The sequence below is a fragment of the Coregonus clupeaformis genome, unplaced genomic scaffold (assembly GCF_020615455.1).
Source record: "Coregonus clupeaformis isolate EN_2021a unplaced genomic scaffold, ASM2061545v1 scaf0028, whole genome shotgun sequence".
NCBI classification, from domain to species: domain Eukaryota; kingdom Metazoa; phylum Chordata; class Actinopteri; order Salmoniformes; family Salmonidae; genus Coregonus; species Coregonus clupeaformis.
Genome location: NW_025533483.1, coordinates 515,505 through 534,557, shown reverse-complemented (window position 1 = coordinate 534,557; position 19,053 = coordinate 515,505). Strand labels below are relative to the sequence as shown.

General features: G+C 46.4%; 1 protein-coding gene across 3 annotated transcripts in view; it reads left to right on the top strand.

Annotated features, from left to right (window-relative positions):
- cyfip1 (cytoplasmic FMR1 interacting protein 1) overlaps nucleotides 1-19,053 on the top strand; it is a 165,602-nt gene that overhangs the window by 31,642 nt on the left and 114,907 nt on the right. For all 3 annotated transcript variants that reach the window (XM_041889523.1, XM_041889522.1, XM_041889524.1), the window contains 3 exons: nucleotides 1,712-1,840; nucleotides 5,302-5,406; nucleotides 5,671-5,762. In XM_041889523.1, the coding sequence (XP_041745457.1) occupies nucleotides 1,712-1,840; nucleotides 5,302-5,406; nucleotides 5,671-5,762 (326 nt within the window). The remainder of the gene's footprint in view (nucleotides 1-1,711; nucleotides 1,841-5,301; nucleotides 5,407-5,670; nucleotides 5,763-19,053) is intronic.

Here is a 19,053-nt window from a genome sequence, read left to right as displayed (position 1 = left end):
GTCACACAACATACACACTATACACACACGTACACCTGGATTGTGTTGTAGTGGCCTGGGGTCACACACTTAATGTATTGTCAAATCTGTTGTAAAATCTATTCGAATGTTTAAACATTTAATTATAATGTATATTACTGCCTTAATGTTGCTGGACCCCAGAAAGAGTAGCTGCTGCCTTGACAGGAACTAATGGGGATCCATAATAAACCCCAGGAAGAGTAGCTGCTGCCTTGGCAGGAACTAATGGGGATCCATAATAAACCCCAGGAAGAGTAGCTGCTGCCTTGGCAGGAACTAATGGGGATCCATAATAAACCCCAGGAAGAGTAGCTGCTGCCTTGGCAGGAACTAATGGGGGATCCATAAGAAACCCCAGGAAGAGTAGCTGCTGCCTTGGCAGGAACTAATGGGGATCCATAATAAACCCCAGGAAGAGTAGCTGCTGCCTTGGCAGGAACTAATGGGGATCCATAATAAACCCCAGGAAGAGTAGCTGCTGCCTTGGCAGGAACTAATGGGGATCCATAATAAACCCCAGGAAGAGTAGCTGCTGCCTTGGCAGGAACTAATGGGGATCCATAATAAACCCCAGGAAGAGTAGCTGCTGCCTTGGCAGGAACTAATGGGGATCCCTAATAAACCCCAGGAAGAGTAGCTGCTGCCTTGGCAGGAACTAATGGGGATCCATAATAAACCCCAGGAAGAGTAGCTGCTGCCTTGGCAGGAACTAATGGGGATCCATAATAAACCCCAGGAAGAGTAGCTGCTGCCTTGGCAGGAACTAATGGGGATCCATAATAAACCCCAGGAAGAGTAGCTGCTGCCTTGGCAGGAACTAATGGGGATCCATAATAAACCCCAGGAAGAGTAGCCGCTACCTTGGCAGGAACTAATGGGGATCCATAATAAACCCCAGGAAGAGTAGCTGCTGCCTTGGCAGGAACTAATGGGGATCCATAATAAACCCCAGGAAGAGTAGCTGCTGCCTTGGCAGGAACTAATGGGGATCCATAATAAACCCCAGGAAGAGTAGCTGCTGCCTTGGCAGGAACTAATGGGGATCCCTAATAAACCCCAGGAAGAGTAGCTGCTGCCTTGGCAGGAACTAATGGGGATCCATAATAAACCCCAGGAAGAGTAGCTGCTGCCTTGGCAGGAACTAATGGGGATCCATAATAAACCCCAGGAAGAGTAGCTGCTGCCTTGGCAGGAACTAATGGGGATCCATAATAAACCCCAGGAAGAGTAGCTGCTGCCTTGGCAGGAACTAATGGGGATCCATAATAAACCCCAGGAAGAGTAGCTGCTGCCTTGGCAGGAACTAATGAGGATCCATAATAAACCCCAGGAAGAGTAGCTGCTGCCTTGGCAGGAACTAATGGGGATCCTTAATAAACCCCAGGAAGAGTAGCTGCTGCCTTGGCAGGAACTAATGGGGATCCATAATAAACCCCAGGAAGAGTAGCTGCTGCCTTGGCAGGAACTAATGGGGATCCATAATAAACCCCAGGAAGAGTAGCTGCTGCCTTGGCAGGAACTAATGGGGATCCATAATAAACCCCAGGAAGAGTAGCTGCTGCCTTGGCAGGAACTAATGGGGATCCATAATAAACCCCAGGAAGAGTAGCTGCTGCCTTGGCAGGAACTAATGGGGATCCATAATAAATACAAATACTGAAGTCATCTAAACGTCTCTCTCTCTCTCCAGTCTCTGCAGCAGCAGTTGGAGGTGATTAACGGCCACGATGAGCTGCTGGCTGACATAGTCAACCTGTGTGTTGATTACTATGAGAACAGGATGTACCTGACCCCCAACGAGAAACACATGCTGCTCAAGGTACACTACTGTCTGGCTGGCAGGCAGGCCGGGCTGCGACCATAATGGCACCCTATTCCCTATATAGTGCACTACCTTTGACCAGAGAATGGCACCCTATTCCCTATATAGTGCACTACCTTTGACCAGAGAATGGCACCCTATTCCCTATATAGTGCACTACCTTTGACCAGAGAATGGCACCCTATTCCCTATATAGTGCACTACCTTTGACCAGAGAATGGCACCCTATTCCCTATATAGTGCACTACCTTTGACCAGGGCCCTATGGCATCCTATTCCCTATATAGTGCACTACCTTTGACCAGGGCCATAGGGGACTAGGGTGCCATGTAATACACGTCCCTGGATAACATCTATTAAGTGTATTGAGCTCCACCTCTCTGAGCTTCAATGTGTCTGTACCTGTCTGTTACCTCTAGGTGATGGGGTTTGGTCTGTTACCTCTAGGTGATGGGGTTTGGTCTGTACCTGTCTGTTACCTCTAGGTGATGGGGTTTGGTCTGTACCTGTGTCTGTTACTTCTAGGTGATGGGGTTTGGTCTGTTACCTCTAGGTGATGGGGTTTGGTCTGTACCTGTCTGTTACCTCTAGGTGATGGGGTTTGGTCTGTACCTGTGTCTGTTACTTCTAGGTGATGGGGTTTGGTCTGTTACCTCTAGGTGATGGGGTTTGGTCTGTACCTGTGTCTGTTACCTCTAGGTGATGGGGTTTGGTCTGTACCTGTCTGTTACCTCTAGGTGATGGGGTTTGGTCTATATCTGTGTCTGTTACCTCTAGGTGATGGGGTTTGGTCTGTACCTGTCTGTTACCTCTAGGTGATGGGGTTTGGTCTGTATCTGTGTCTGTTACCTCTAGGTGATGGGGTTTGGTCTGTACCTGTGTCTGTTACCTCTAGGTGATGGGGTTTGGTCTGTACCTGTCTGTTACCTCTAGGTGATGGGGTTTGGTCTGTATCTGTGTCTGTTACCTCTAGGTGATGGGGTTTGGTCTGTGCCTGAGTGGCGCAGTGGTCTAAGGCACTGCATCGCAGTGCTAACTGTGCCACTAGAGATCCTGGTTCGAATCCAGGCTCTGTCGCAGCCGGCCGCAACCGGGAGACTCATGGGCGGCGCACAATTGGCCCAGCGTCGTCCAGGGTAGGGGAGGGAATGGCCTGCAGGGATGTAGCTCAGTTGATAGAGCATGGCGTTTGCAACGCCAGGGTTGTGGGTTTGATTCCCACGGGGGGCCAGTATAAAAAAAAAAAAAATGTATTCACTAACTGTAAGTCGCTCTGGATAAGAGCGTCTGCTAAATGACTAAAATGTAAATGTAAATGTTACCTCTAGGTGATGGGGTTTGGTCTGTACCTGTCTGTTACCTCTAGGTGATGGGGTTTGGTCTGTACCTGTGTCTGTTACTTCTAGGTGATGGGGTTTGGTCTGTACCTGTGTCTGTTACCTCTAGGTGATGGGGTTTGGTCTGTACCTGTCTGTTACCTCTAGGTGATGGGGTTTGGTCTGTATCTGTGTCTGTTACCTCTAGGTGATGGGGTTTGGTCTGTACCTGTGTCTGTTACCTCTAGGTGATGGGGTTTGGTCTGTACCTGTCTGTTACCTCTAGGTGATGGGGTTTGGTCTGTACCTGTGTCTGTTACCTCTAGGTGGTGGGGTTTGGTCTGTACCCCTGTCTGTTACCTCTAGGTGATGGGGTTTGGTCTGTACCTGTGTCTGTTACCTCCAGGTGATGGGGTTTGGTCTGTACCTGTCTGTTACCTCTAGGTGATGGGGTTTGGTCTGTACCTGTGTCTGTTACCTCTAGGTGATGGGGTTTGGTCTGTACCTGTCTGTTACCTCTAGGTGATGGGGTTTGGTCTGTATCTGTGTCTGTTACCTCTAGGTGATGGGGTTTGGTCTGTACCTGTCTGTTACCTCTAGGTGATGGGGTTTGGTCTGTATCTGTGTCTGTTACCTCTAGGTGATGGGGTTTGGTCTGTACCTGTGTCTGTTACCTCTAGGTGAAGGGGTTTGGTCTGTACCTGTCTGTTACCTCTAGGTGATGGGGTTTGGTCTGTACCTGTGTCTGTTACCTCTAGGTGATGGGGTTTGGTCTGTACCTGTCTGTTACCTCTAGGTGATGGGGTTTGGTCTGTATCTGTGTCTGTTACCTCTAGGTGATGGGGTTTGGTCTGTATCTGTGTCTGTTACCTCTAGGTGATGGGGTTTGGTCTGTACCCCTGTCTGTTACCTCTAGGTGATGGGGTTTGGTCTGTACCTGTCTGTTACCTCTAGGTGATGGGGTTTGGTCTGTATCTGTGTCTGTTACCTCTAGGTGATGGGGTTTGGTCTGTATCTGTCTGTTACCTCTAGGTGATGGGGTTTGGTCTGTACCTGTGTCTGTTACCTCTAGGTGATGGGGTTTGGTCTGTATCTGTGTCTGTTACCTCTAGGTGATGGGGTTTGGTCTGTATCTGTGTCTGTTACCTCTAGGTGATGGGGTTTGGTCTGTACCTGTGTCTGTTACCTCTAGGTGATGGGGTTTGGTCTGTACCTGTCTGTTACCTCTAGGTGATGGGGTTTGGTCTGTACCTGTCTGTTACCTCTAGGTGATGGGGTTTGGTCTGTATCTGTGTCTGTTACCTCTAGGTGATGGGGTTTGGTCTGTATCTGTGTCTGTGTCTGTTACCTCTAGGTGATGGGGTTTGGTCTGTACCTGTGTCTGTTACCTCTAGATGATGGGGTTTGGTCTGTACCTGTGTCTGTTACCTCTAGGTGATGGGGTTTGGTCTGTACCTGTCTGTTACCTCTAGATGATGGGGTTTGGTCTGTACCTGTGTCTGTTACCTCTAGGTGATGGGGTTTGGTCTGTATCTGTGTCTGTTACCTCTAGATGATGGGGTTTGGTCTGTATCTGTGTCTGTTACCTCTAGATGATGGGGTTTGGTCTGTACCTGTGTCTGTTACCTCTAGGTGATGGGGTTTGGTCTGTACCTGTCTGTTACCTCTAGATGATGGGGTTTGGTCTGTACCTGTGTCTGTTACCTCTAGGTGATGGGGTTTGGTCTGTATCTGTCTGTTACCTCTAGATGATGGGGTTTGGTCTGTACCTGTGTCTGTTACCTCTAGGTGATGGGGTTTGGTCTGTACCTGTGTCTGTTACCTCTAGGTGATGGGGTTTGGTCTGTACCTGTCTGTTACCTCTAGGTGATGGGGTTTGGTCTGTACCTGTGTCTGTTACCTCTAGGTGATGGGGTTTGGTCTGTACCTGTGTCTGTTACCTCTAGATGATGGGGTTTGGTCTGTATCTGTGTCTGTTACCTCTAGATGATGGGGTTTGGTCTGTACCTGTGTCTGTTACCTCTAGGTGATGGGGTTTGGTCTGTACCTGTCTGTTACCTCTAGGTGATGGGATTTGGTCTGTACCTGTCTGTTACCTCTAGGTGATGGGGTTTGGTCTGTACCTGTGTCTGTTACCTCTAGGTGATGGGGTTTGGTCTGTACCTGATGGATGGCAATAACAGCAACATCTACAAAATGGACGCCAAGAAGAGGATCAACCTGACTAAGATTGACAAGTTCTTCAAGGTGAGAATTTTAGACACATTGATGCGTGTTTCTGTCATTATGCAGAGTAACTGCTAAAATATAGGAAACACTTGAGTAAATGAGGGTTCTGGCCGTTCTGTTATGGTGTGGGGGGCATTTTCCTGGCATGGTTTAGGTCCACTTTAGGTCCAAGGTAGACGCCAATAAATACTATACTTCCCTCAGAAAGGGTTTCATGTAGGCTGGGGTGCTATGGAATGACTCTGACTGACTGACTGGTCTTCATGTATCCGTCCTCCACAGCAGCTGCAGGTGGTGCCTCTGTTTGGTGACATGCAGATTGAGCTGTCCAGATACATCAAGACCAGCGCACACTTTGAAGAGAACAAGAACCGGTGAGGCCTCTCTCTCTCTCTCTCTCTCTCTCTCTCTCTCTCTCTCTCTCTTCTCTCTCTGTCTCTCTCTCTCTCTGTCTCTGTCTCTGTCTCTGTCTCTGTCTCTGTCTCTGTCTCTGTCTCTGTCTCTCTCTCTCTCTCTCTCTCTCTCTCTCTCTCTCTGTCTCTGTCTCTGTCTCTGTCTCTGTCTCTGTCTCTGTCTCTGTCTCTCTCTCTCTCTCTCTCTCTCTCTCTCTCTCTCTCTCTGTCTCTGTCTCTGTCTCTGTCTCTGTCTCTCTCTCTCTCTCTCTCTCTCTCTCTCTCTCTGTCTCTCTCTCTGTCTCTGTCTCTGTCTCTGTCTCTGTCTCTGTCTCTCTCTCTCTCTCTCTCTCTCTCTCTCTGTACTCTCTCTCTCTCTCTGTACTCTCTCTCTGTCTCTCTCTCTCTCTCTGTCTCTCTCTCTCTCTCTCTCTCTCTCTCTCTCCTCTCTCTCTCTCTCTCTCTCTGTCTCTGTCTCTCTCTCTCTCTCTCTCTCTCTCTCTCTCTCTCTCTCTCTCTCTCTCTCTCTCTCTCTGTCTCTCTGTCTCTCTCTCTGTCTCTCTCTCTCTCTGTCTCTCTCTCTGTCTCTCTCTGTCTCTCTCTGTCTCTCTCTCTCTCTCTCTCTGTCTCTCTCTCTGTCTCTCTCTGTCTCTCTCTCTCTCTCTGTCTCTGTCTCTGTCTCTGTCTCTGTCTCTGTCTCTCTCTCTCTCTCTCTCTCTCTCTCTGTCTCTGTCTCTGTCTCTGTCTCTGTCTCTGTCTCTGTCTCTGTCTCTGCTCTCTCTCTCTCTCTCTCTCTCTCTCTCTCTCTCTCTCTCTCTCTCTCTCTCTCTCTCTCTGTCTCTGTCTCTGTCTCTGTCTCTCTCTCTCTCTCTCTCTCTCTCTCTCTCTCTCTCTCTCTCTCTCTCTGTCTCTCTCTCTCTCTCTCTGTCTCTGCTCTCTGTCTCTGTCTCTGTCTCTGTCTCTCTCTCTCTCTCTCTCTCTCTCTCTCTCTGTACTCTCTCTCTGTCCTCTCTCTCTCTCTGTCTCTCTCTCTCTCTCTCTCTCTCTCTCTCTCTCTCTCTCTCTCTCTCTCTGTCTCTCTCTCTCTCTCTCTCTCTCTCTCTCTGTCTCTCTCTCTCTCTCTCTCTGTCTCTCTCTCTCTCTCTCTCTCTCTCTCTCTCGTCTCTCTCTCTCTCTCTGTCTCTCTGTCGCTCTCTCTCTCTCTCTTCTCTCTCTCTCTGTCTCTCTCTGTCTCTCTCTGTCTCTCTCTGTCTCTCTCTGTCTCTCTCTCTCTCTCTGTCTCTCTCTCTGTCTCTCTCTGTCTCTCTCTGTCTCTCTCTGTCTCTCTCTCTCTCTCTCTCTCTGTCAATTTCAATTTCAATTTCAATTTAAGGGCTTTATTGGCATGGGAAACGTGTGTTAACATTGCCAAAGCAAGTGAAGTAGATAGTAAACAAAAGTGAAATAAACAATAAATATTAACAGTAAACATTACACTCAGAAGTTTCAAAAGAATAAAGACATTTCAAATGTCATATTATGTATATATACAGTGTTGTAACAATGTGCAAATAGTTAAAGTACAAATGGGAAAATAAATAAACATAAATATGGGTTGTATTTACAATGGTGTTTGTTCTTCACTGGTTGCCCTTTTCTTGTGGCAACAGGTCACAAATCTTGCAGCTGTGATGGCACACTGTGGTTTTTCACCCAGTAGATAAGGGAGTTTATCAAAATTGGGTTTGTTTTCAAATTCTTTGTGGATCGCTGTAATCTGAGGGAAATATGTGTCTCTAATATGGTCATACATTTGGCAGGAGGTTAGGAAGTGCAGCTCAGTTTCCACCTCATTTTGTGGGCAGTGTGCACATAGCCTGTCTTCTCTTGAGAGCCAGGTCTGCCTACGGCGGCCTTTCTCAATAGCAAGGCTATGCTCACTGAGTCTGTACATAGTCAAAGCTTTCCTTAAATTTGGGTCAGTCACAGTGGTCAAGTATTCTGCCACTGTGTACTCTCTGTTTAGGGCCAAATAGCATTCTAGTTTGCTCTGTTTTTTTGTTTGTTCTTTCCAATGTGTCAAGTAATTCTCTTTTTGTTTTCTCATGATTTGGTTGGGTCTAGTTGTGTTGTTGTTGTTGTTGTCCTGGGGCTGTGTGGGGTCTGTTTGTGTTTGTGAATAGAGCCCCAGGACAAGCTTACTTAGGGGACTCTTCTCCAAGTTCATCTCTCTGTAGGTGATGGCTTTGTTATGGAAGGTTTGGGAATCGCTTCCTTTTAAGTGGTTATAGAATTTAACGGCTCTTTTCTGGATTTTGATAATTAGCGGGTATTGGCCTAATTCTGCTCTGCATGCATTATTTGGTGTTTTACGTTGTACACGGAGGATGTTTTTGCAGAATTCTGCATGCAGAGTCTCAATTTGGTGTTTGTCCCATTTTGTGAATTCTTGGTTGGTGAGCGGACCCCAGACCTCAGAACCATAAAGGGCAATGGGTTCTATAACTGATTCAAGTATTTTTAGCCAGATCCTAATTGGTATGTCAAATTTTATGTTCCTTTTGATGGCATAGAAGGCCCTTCTTGCCTTGTCTCTCAGATCGTTCACAGCTTTGTGGAAGTTACCTGTGGCGCTGATGTTTAGGCCGAGGTATGTATAGTTTTTTGTGTGCTCTAGGGCAACGGTGTCTAGGTGGAATTTGTATTTGTGGTCCTGGCAACTGGACCTTTTTTGGAACACCATTATTTTTGTCTTACTGAGATTTACTGTCAGGGCCCAGGTCTGACAGAATCTGTGCAGAAGATCTAGGTGCTGCTGTAGGCCCTCCTTGGTTGGTGACAGAAGCACTAGATCGTCAGTAAACAGAAGACATTTGACTTCAGATTCTAGTAGGGTGAGGCCGGGTGCTGCAGACTGTTCTAGTGCCCTCGCCAATTCGTTGATATATATGTTGAAGAGGGTGGGGCTTAAACTGCATCCCTGTCTCACCCTACGGCCCTGTGGAAAGAAATGTGTGTGTTTTTGCCAATTTTAACCGCACACTTGTTGTTTGTGTACATGGATTTTATAATGTCGTATGTTTTTCCCCCAACCCCACTTTCCATCAATTTGTATAGCAGACCCTCATGCCAAATTGAGTCAAAAGCTTTTTTGAAATCAACAAAGCATGAGAAGACTTTGCCTTTGTTTTGGTTTGTTTGTTTGTCAAATAGGGTGTGCAGGGTGAATACGTGGTCTGTCGTACGGTAATTTGGTAAAAAGCCAATTTGACATTTGCTCAGTACATTGTTTTCACTGTGGAAATGAACTAGTCTGCTGTTAATGATAATGCAGAGGATTTTCCCAAGGTTGCTGTTGACGCATATCCCACGGTAGTTATTGGGGTCAAATTTGTCTCCACTTTTGTGGATTGGGGTGATCAGTCCTTGGTTCCAGATGTTGGGGAAGATGCCAGTGCTAAGGATGATGTTAAAGAGTTTAAGTATAGCTAATTGAAATTTGTGGTCTGTATATTTTATCATTTCATTGAGGATACCATCAACACCACAGGACTTTTTGGGTTGGAGGGTTTGTATTTTATCCTGTAGTTCATTCAATGTAATTGGAGAATCCAGTGGGTTCTGGTAGTCTTTAATAGTTGATTCTAAGATTTGCATTTGATCATGTATATTTTTTTGCTGTTTGTTCTCTGTTATAGGGCCAAAAAGATTGGAGAAGTGGTTTACCCATACATCTCCGTTTTGGATAGATAGCTCTTCGTGTTGTTGTTTGTTTAGTGTTTTCCAATTTTCCCAGAAGTGGTTAGAGTCTATGGATTCTTCAATTACATTGAGCTGATTTCTGACATGCTGTTCCTTCTTTTTCCGTAGTGTATTTCTGTATTGTTTTAGTGATTCACCATAGTGAAGGCGTAGGCTCAGGTTTTCTGGGTCTCTATGTTTTTGGTTGGATAGGTTTCTCAATTTCTTTCTTAGGTTTTTGCATTCTTCATCAAACCATTTATCACTGTTATTACTTTTCTTTGGTTTTCTGTTAGAGATTTTTAGATTTGATAGGGAAGCTGAGAGGTCAAATATACTGTTTAGGTTTTCTACTGCCAAGTTTACACCTTCACTATTACAGTGGAACGTTTTGTCCAGGAAGTTGTCTAGAATGGATTGAATTTGTTGTTTCCTAATTGTTTTTTGGTAGGTTTCAACACTACTTTCCTTCCATCTATAGCATTTCTTAATATTATTCAGTTCTTTTGGCTTTGATGCCTCATGATTGAGTATTGCTCTGTTCAAATAGACTGTGATTTTGCTGTGGTCTGATAGGGGTGTCAGTGGGCTGACTGTGAACGCTCTGAGAGACTCTGGGTTGAGGTCAGTGATAAAGTAGTCTACAGTACTACTGCCAAGAGATGAGCTATAGGTGTACCTACCATAGGAGTCCCCTCGAAGCCTACCATTGACTATGTACATACCCAGTGTGCGACAGAGCTGCAGGAGTCGTGACCCATTTTTGTTGGTTATGTTGTCGTAGTTGTGCCTAGGGGGCATATGGGGGAGGGAATGCTGTCACCTCCAGGTAGGTGTTTGTCCCCCTGTGTGCTGAGGGTGTCAGGTTCTTGTCCAGTTCTGGCATTTAGGTCGCCACAGACTAGTACATGTCCCTGGGTCTGGAAATTATTGATTTCCCCCTCCAGGATGGAGAAACTGTCTTCATTAAAGTATGGGGATTCTAGTGGGGGGATATAGGTAGCACACAGGAGGACATTTTTCTCAGTTGAGATAATTTCCTTTTGAATTTCTAACCAAATGTAAAATGTTCCTGTTTTGATTAATTTAATAGAGTGAGTTAGGTCTGCTCTATACCAAATTAGCATACCCCCTGAGTCCCTTCCCTGTTTCACACCTGGTAGTTTGGTGGATGGGACTACCAGCTCTCTGTAACCTAGAGGGCAACCAGTGGGTCCGTCTCCTCTATACCATGTTTCTTGTAGGATGACAATGTCTGTATTTCCGATTTCTTTGGTGAAGTCCAGATTCCTGCTCTTTAGGCCAAAGGCAGATGACCTCAGGCCTTGGATATTCCAGGATGAAATAGTGAAGGCTTTGTGTTCCATAAAGTGTCTAATGTTGTTGGTTGTGTGGTTTGGCCTCAGGCCAGTAATTGTGAGCAGAGCCTGCTGAGCATTTGGTACATGCCATTGGCTTGGGCTAGTGTAAGAGTGGGTGTTGGGCCTGTTTGCCTGCTCACGGCCTGGGCGTATGTGTGACTTTCATGTTGAGGCCCTCTTTGTGGGAGTGGGGGGCTTGGGGTGGGTAGGAGGGGCATAGGTCTGATCTGAGGGGGCCTAAATGGGGTGTGGGCATGGTTGACTTGGGGAGGAGTGAATTGGTTGGGGTGGGGGTGTAGATGTGGTTGATGGTGCTGTGGTCTGGATGTAGGTCCTCTCTGCGGGGGTCCTCTATGTGTAGGTCCTGGGGGGGTCCCGCAGGTCTGGGAGAGTGTCTCGCTGGTCTGGGCGGGGTGTCTGTTGATCTGTTGCTCCTGTGTGAGGTGTTGGGTCTGCGGTTGAGGGCGATATCCTTTAGGGTCCGGGCGAAGGTGGGCACTGCTGCCTTGTATAGGTGGACCTGGTCGTAAAGGCTGTTCACGTCCCAGGGTGGAGTGGTGGGCCAGGAAGACATTTGGTTTTGATGCACAGTCACGGGAAATACTTGCGTTTACCCGCTGTATGGTAGCAGGGTGGAAGTCTTTTTCGTGGTAACAGGGTTGAGATAACCACTTGTGCGTTGGGGAAAGTAGAAGAAGCTTTTTCTATCACGCCCTTGAGTGATGTGGCCACCCTTTCCTGCTGTGTTCTCAGGTCGTTTGTGCCTGTGTGTATTATTATGTGGCTGGGTGATCCTAGTCGGTCCTTAGACAGAAGGTCTAGGGCGCGCTGGGTATTTGGACACCAGAGTTTAGACACTGTGTGTTTTGGAAAAAGTTTATTTTCTTGTATGTATTTCCCGTTTGAGTCCATAAGGAGTACAATCTGTGGCTTGTGTATGTCCTCAGTGGGTGTGGGGGGGTCGTCATGAGGGCTATCAGGGTGTCTGACTGGGGGGTTGCTCAGAGGGGGTTGGGGTCCCCAGGGCTTGGGGTTCTTCATTTGTTTGTCTGGGTGTGATGTCGAGGCTATGGTCAGGGTCTAGGGTGTACTGTTCTGCTGCGGTGTCGAGACTTTGGCCAGGATCTGAGGTGGGCTGTTCTCTAATGGGTTGTTCAATGTCACCCGTCATCGTTCTCACCTTCTCCTCCAGCACTCTGATCCTCTCCTCTAGTGCTCTGTTCTTCTCCTGCTCCTGCTCTTTCTCCTGTTGATGTTGTCTCACCACAGTCCAGAGTGCAGACATGTCTCTCTCCACCTGCAGCTCTCCAGGTCTAGTTAAGGGGGGTGTTGTTGTGCTGGACTGTTGTCTGGGTCTGTGCTGACTGGAGTGTGTTCACCTGCTGTTCCAGCTCCACCTGCCTTACCTCCAGCTGGGTGAATTTATCCTTCATTTCAATGAGGGAGTAGTACTCTGTGCTGGGAAGTTGAGTTTCTGCTTGGGGTTGCTCTGTGGGGTTATTTAATGAAGAGGTCTGGTCTGACCCGCTCGGGGTAGGGGTATCTTTCTCAAGGGACAGCTTCTCCTGCTGAGCTATTTCTTTGATTAGGTGAAAGTCCAGCTGGAACTGTTTGGTGTTGCCTTGAACCAAAACGGTTCCAGATTTATAGAGATTAATATTAGACGACTCAGAGTCCTCGTTGTCCAGTATCCTGAGTTTCCACCCGTCGCTAACACCCCCCTCTTAACAGAGGGGTAGTGTGCTAGTATAGCACTGTGCCATGCCAGGGGATGGTCTGTGTGGAAGATAAGGTTGCTTATGTTCCCATTTTTATACAAATCAGCAAAAAGTGTCTCGCGCTTCCCCAAAAGAAGTTTCAATTTGTACTCTTTTCGTGTCTTGTCGTTTTTTTACATTCAGAGGGTACTGTATTTTAATGACCTCTGAACAGTGGGGGGTGCTTCTAAGGCCTCTTCTAAGGCCTCTAGTTGGGGTAGACTGTACGACTCTCCTGCCATTGTTGGGCTCAAGGGCTTTGACACCTCTCACTTCACACGTCAGTGCTAATTGAAATTGTATCTCTTTGTAGCAAGCTTAAGCTTGGTAGCCTTAGAATTCAGTCCTTATAATATAAAATATATCATTGTAATGAATTTTTCTTCTTGGTTTTTGAAAGTGAAAAATAGCTTCATACTAAACATTACTCACTCAGTTCCAGGTTGGATGGTGTTTTCAGGTTTCTGTTTGTTTTCCAGAGCATTTGCTGTATAGTTTGAGAATAGTAATCCTTGGTAGTAGAAAGCTTTCCAGGTAATTCCGTCCAAAATCAGGTTGTAGGTTTGGAGTTTTGGTTTGGAATAAAGGTTATGTTGTGGAGGGTAGCATCCTGTATATGTCCCTGCCAAAAATCCTACTTTATCTAACTCTAAATCTATATTTTTTGTTAAAAATGCAGGAGCAATGTCTTTGAGCTCTCTCTCTCTCTCTCTCTCTCTCTCTCTCTGTCTCTCTCTCTCTCTCTCTCTCTCTCTCTCTCTCTCTTGTCTCTGTCTCTCTCTCTCTCTCTCTCTCTCTCTCTCTCTCTCTCTCTCTCTCTCTCTCTCTCTGTCTCTCTCTCTCTCTCTCTCTCTCTCTCTCTCTCTCTCTCTCTCTCTCTCTCTCTCTCTCTCTGTCTCTGTCTCTCTCTGTCTCTCTCTCTGTCTCTGTCTCTGTCTCTCTCTCTCTCTGTCTCTGTCTCTCTCTCTCTCTCTCTCTGTCTCTCTCTCTCTCTCTCTCTGTCTCTCTCTCTCTCTGTCTCTCTGTCTCTCTCTCTGTCTCTGTCTCTCTCTCTGTCTCTGTCTCTGTCTCTCTCTCTCTCTCTGTCTCTGTCTCTCTCTCTCTCTCTCTCTCTCTCTCTGTCTCTCTCTCTGTTTCTCTCTGTCTCTCTCTCTCTCTCTCTGTCTCTCTCTCTATCTGTCTCTCTCTCTCTCTCTCTCTCTCTCTCTCTCTCTCTCTCTCTCTCTCTCTCTCTCTGTCTCTGTCTCTGTCTCTGTCTCTGTCTCTCTCTCTCTCTGTCTCTCTCTCTGTCTCTGTCTCTGTCTCTCTCTGTCTCTGCCTCTCTCTCTCTCTCTCTCTCTGTCTCTCTCTCTCTCTGTCTCTCTCTGTCTCTGTCTCTCTCTCTCTCTCTCTCTCTCTCTCTCTGTCTCTGTCTCTGTCTCTCTCTCTCTCTCTCTCTCTGTCTCTCTCTCTCTGTCTCTCTCTCTGTTTCTCTCTGTCTCTCTCTCTCTGTCTCTCCCTCTCTCTCTGTCTCTCTCTCTGTCTCTCTCTGTCTCTCTCTCTCTGTCTCTCTCTGTCTCTCTCTGTCTCTCTCTCTCCTCCCCCCTCTATACCCTCTCTCTCTCTTCAACTCCCTCACTCTCACCTCTCTCTCTCGCTCCTCCCTCTCACCTCCCTGTCTCTCACCTCCCTGTCTCTCTTCCCCCTCTCTCCTCCCTCTCTCTCCAGTTGTCTCTTGTCTCTCTCTGTGCTGAGGGCCTTTTTAAGGTGTCTCTGGCTGCTGTTTGCTCACCTCATCCCTGAGCAGCACCAGTTCTATCTTCTCTGTCAGGTGTTTGATGGTGATGTAGCTGTTTCTCATGAGGAGGACCTGAGCCTTGCAACTTGTGGATAAAATTTTTACAGCTCTTAACAACAATGAATACATTCTTGGCATATTTTTAGATTTATCCAAAGCGTTTGACACGGTTGATCATGAAATATTACTTTCTAAATTGCATTATTACGGTTTTCATGATTATACATATAATCGACTATATAGTTGTGTTTATGATAGAGAACAATTTGTTTATGCAAACGGCTGTGCATCTACCAGGGCCCAGATATCCTGTGGCGTCCCACAGGGTTTGATAATTTGACCTTTGTTATTCCTAATCTATATCCATGACCTTGCTGCTGAGTCTTCTACCGTACTTCCCATTCTCTTTGCTGATGATACCAATTTGATTTTATCACAATCATTTTGATTAACTCATTAATGAGGCCAACTTGGGTATGGCCACATTTTCTGAATGGTTCTAGATAAACAAATGATATTTAAATGTTAAAAAATCAAACTTTATTGTATTCACTAGTAAGAATAAGAAATATTGTTTAAAATAAAAAATAAAAATAAAAAAGAGCCAGAATCTCAATTGGTGGGAATGAAATGGAACTATATTCCTCTGAGATCTAACTGATGAAAAGTGATCCTGGAAAGATCATAATCAATTTGTCTGCAGCAAAGTGATGTAATCTGTTGGTATCATCAGAAAGATTAGTGGTTTAGTTAATCAGAATTGCTTCCTAACTCTTTACTAAAGCTTCATTTACCCATATCACATTTACTGTAATATTGTCTGGGCCAGTACATATGAATCCTACCTACACAAATTACTCATCATATTAAATACATTTCAAGACTAGCCACCTCCTCTAAATACCTGCCTCCATCTGCACCTTTGTCATGACATGAATGTCCTCTAATGATGCACTTTCATCTACAAATAATCACACCTCTCAGACAGTTTCCCTAAACCCTTCAATAGATTCTTCCAGGTTAATCCTGAAATCCATCTATATAAAACACAAGCCACTGCGATAACCTTCACCCTCCCCACTGCCACACCTCACATAGTCAATTATCTATCAGATACAGAGGTACCAAACTCTGGAATTCTTATCTTCACATTGCCAAAACCTCATCATCCCTCCATAACTTTAAGCAAAGATTGGGGGTCAGCCTGATGAACCAAACTACCCAATAATCCCCTTCATGAAGACTGGGGGTCAGATTGATGAACCTCCATGAAGACTGGGGGTCAGATTGATGAACCTTCATGAAGACTGGGGGTCAGATTGAGGAACCTCCATGAAGACTGGGGGTCAGATTGAGGAACCTCCATGAAGACTGGGGGTCAGATTGAGGAACCTCCATGAAGACTGGGGGTCAGATTGATGAACCTCCATGAAGACTGGGGGTCAGATTGAGGAACCTCCATGAAGACTGGGGGTCAGATTGAGGAACCTCCATGAAGACTGGGGGTCAGATTGATGAATCTCCATGAAGACTGGGGGTCAGATTGATGAACCTCCATGAAGACTGGGGGTCAGATTGATGAACCTTCATGAAGACTGGGGGTCAGATTGAGGAACCTTCATGAAGACTGGGGGTCAGATTGATGAACCTCCATGAAGACTGGGGGTCAGATTGAGGAACCTCCATGAAGACTGGGGGTCAGATTGAGGAACCTCCATGAAGACTGGGGGTCAGATTGAGGAACCTCCATGAAGACTGGGGGTCAGATTGATGAACCTCCATGAAGACTAACTCTTACACATAATCAAACATGGTTTTTCTTGTATACTGAGTATATTATGTACAATTATAATGAATATGCTTTGTATAACTGATTGAACAAACTTTATTTATTTATTTTTTACTTATATTAGTAGTGTGGTTTTCATATCAGCCCTTTTGAGCTTCCAACCTCACCTGCACACCGTTTTTAACAGTTTTTATCTGTACTGTTTTGTCTGTCACTTCTTTACTTTGGTGTGAATAAATAGTTGTGTGGTCGTGGTTCAGTAGTTGTGTAGTCAGTAGTTGTGTAGTCAGTAGTTGTGTAGTCAGTAGTTGTGTAGTCTAGTTGTGTGGTTCGGTAGTTTTGTGGTACAGTAGTTGTGTATTTGTGGTTATTAGTTGTGGTTATTCATTTACATTTACGTCATTTAGCAGACGCTCTTATCCAGAGCGACTTACAAATAGGTGCATTCACCCTATAGCCAGTGGGATAACCACTTTACAATATATATATATATATATATATTTTTTTATGGGGGGGGGGTAGAAGGATTACTTTATCCTATCCCAGGTATTCCTTAAAGAGGTGGGGTTTCAAATGTCTCCGGAAGGTGGTGAGTGACTCCGCTGTCCTGGTGTCGTGAGGGAGCTTGTTCCACCATTGGGGTGCCAGAGCAGCGAACAGTTTTGACTGGGCTGAGCGGGAACTATGCTTCCGCAGAGGAAGGGGAGCCAGCAGGCCAGAGGTGGATGAACGCAATGCCCTCGTTTGGGTGTAGGGACTGATCAGAGCCTGAAGGTACGGAGATGCCGTTCCCCCTCACAGCTCCATAGGCAAGCACCATGGTCTTGTAACAGATGCGAGCTTCAACTGGAAGCCAGTGGAGTGTGCGGAGGAGGGGGTGACGTGAGAGAACTTGGGAAGGTTGAACACCAGACGGGCTGCGGCATTCTGGATGAGTTGTAGGGGTTTAATGGCACAGGCAGGGAGCCCAGCCAACAGCGAGTTGCAGTAATCCAGACGGGAGATGACAAGTGCCTGGATTAGGACCTGTGCCGCTTCCTGTGTAAGGCAGGGTCGTACTCTCCGAATGTTGTAGAGCATGAACCTGCAGGATCGGGTCACCGCCTTGATGTTAGCGGAGAACGACAGGGTGTTATCCAGGGTCACGCCAAGGCTCTTCGCACTCTGGGAGGAGGACACAACGGAGTTGTCAACCGTGATGGCGAGATCATGGAACGGGCAGTCCTTCCCCGGGAGGAAGAGCAGCTCCGTCTTGCCAGGGTTCAGCTTGAGGTGGTGATCCGTCATCCATACTGATATGTCTGCCAGACATGCAGAGATGCGATTCGCCACCTGGTTATCAGAAGGGGGAAAGGAGAAGATTAGTTGTGTATCGTCAGCGTAGCAATGATAGGAGAGGCCATGTGAGGATATGACAGAGCCAAGTGACTTGGTGTATAGCGAGAATAGGAGAGGGCCTAGAACTGAGCCCTGGGGGACACCAGTGGTGAGAGCACGTGGTGCGGAGACAGCTTCTCGCCACGCCACTTGGTAGGAGCGACCGGTCAGGTAGGACGCAATCCAGGAGTGAGCCGCGCCGGAGATGCCCAGCTCGGAGAGGGTGGAGAGGAGGATCTGATGGTTCACAGTATCAAAGGCAGCAGACAGGTCTAGAAGGACAAGAGCAGAGGAGAGAGAGTTAGCTTTAGCAGTGCGGAGAGCCTCCGTGACACAGAGAAGAGCAGTCTCAGTTGAATGACCAGTCCTGAAACCTGACTGGTTTGGATCAAGAAGGTCATTCTGAGAGAGATAGCAAGAGAGTTGGCTAGAGACGGCACGCTCAATAGTTTTGGAAAGAAAAGAAAGAAGGGATACTGGTCTGTAGTTGTTGACATCAGAGGGATCGAGTGTTGGTAAATGTAAATGTAAATGTTATTCGTTGTGGTCAGTAGTTGTTTGGCTGTGGTCAGCAGTTGTGTGGTTGTGGTCAGTAGTTTTTTATGTGTTTACTGCCGAAAAAGAAAAAAAATCCCAGAAATGTTCCAGACGCACCAAAAGCTTATTTCTAAAATAAAATAAAAAATAATGCAGAAATTTGTTTACATCCCTGTTAGTGAGCATTTCTCCTTTGCCAAGATAATCCATCCACCTGACAGGTGTGGCATATCAAGAAGCTGATTAAACAGCATGATCATTACACATCTGCACCTTGTGCTGGGGACAATAAAAGGCCACTCTAAAATGTGCAGTTTTGTCACACAACACAATGCCACAGATGTCTAAAGTTTTCAGGGAGCGTGCAATTGGCATGCTGACTGCAGGAGCTTTTGCCAGAGAATTTAATGTTAATTTCTCTACCATAAGCTGCTTCCAATGTCATTTTAAAGAATTTGGCAGTACGTCCAACCGGCCTCACAACTGCACCAGCCCAGGACCTCCACATCCGGCTTCTTCACCTGTGGGATCGTATGTGGGGGGGGGGGACTAATTCTGCACCCCTGCCCAGTCATGTGAAATCCATAGATTAGGGCCTAATGAATTTATTCCTATTGACTGATTTCCTGATATGAACTGTAACTCAGTAAAATCTTAGAAATGGTTGCGTTTATATATTTGTACAGTATAGCTGTGGCCAGTAGTTGTGCTGTCAGTAGTTGTGTAGTTCAGGTTCAGTGGTTAGTAGTTTTTTGGCTGTGGCCAGTAGTTGTGGGTAGTATTTGTATTTTATTTTTCCAGGTGTGTTGACTGAGAACACGTTCTCATCTACAGCAACGACCTGGGGAATAGTTACAGGGGAGAGGAGGGGGGATGAATGAGCCAATTGGAAGCTGGGGATGATTAGATGGCCATGATGGGATGAGGACCAGATTGGGAATTTAGCCAGGACACC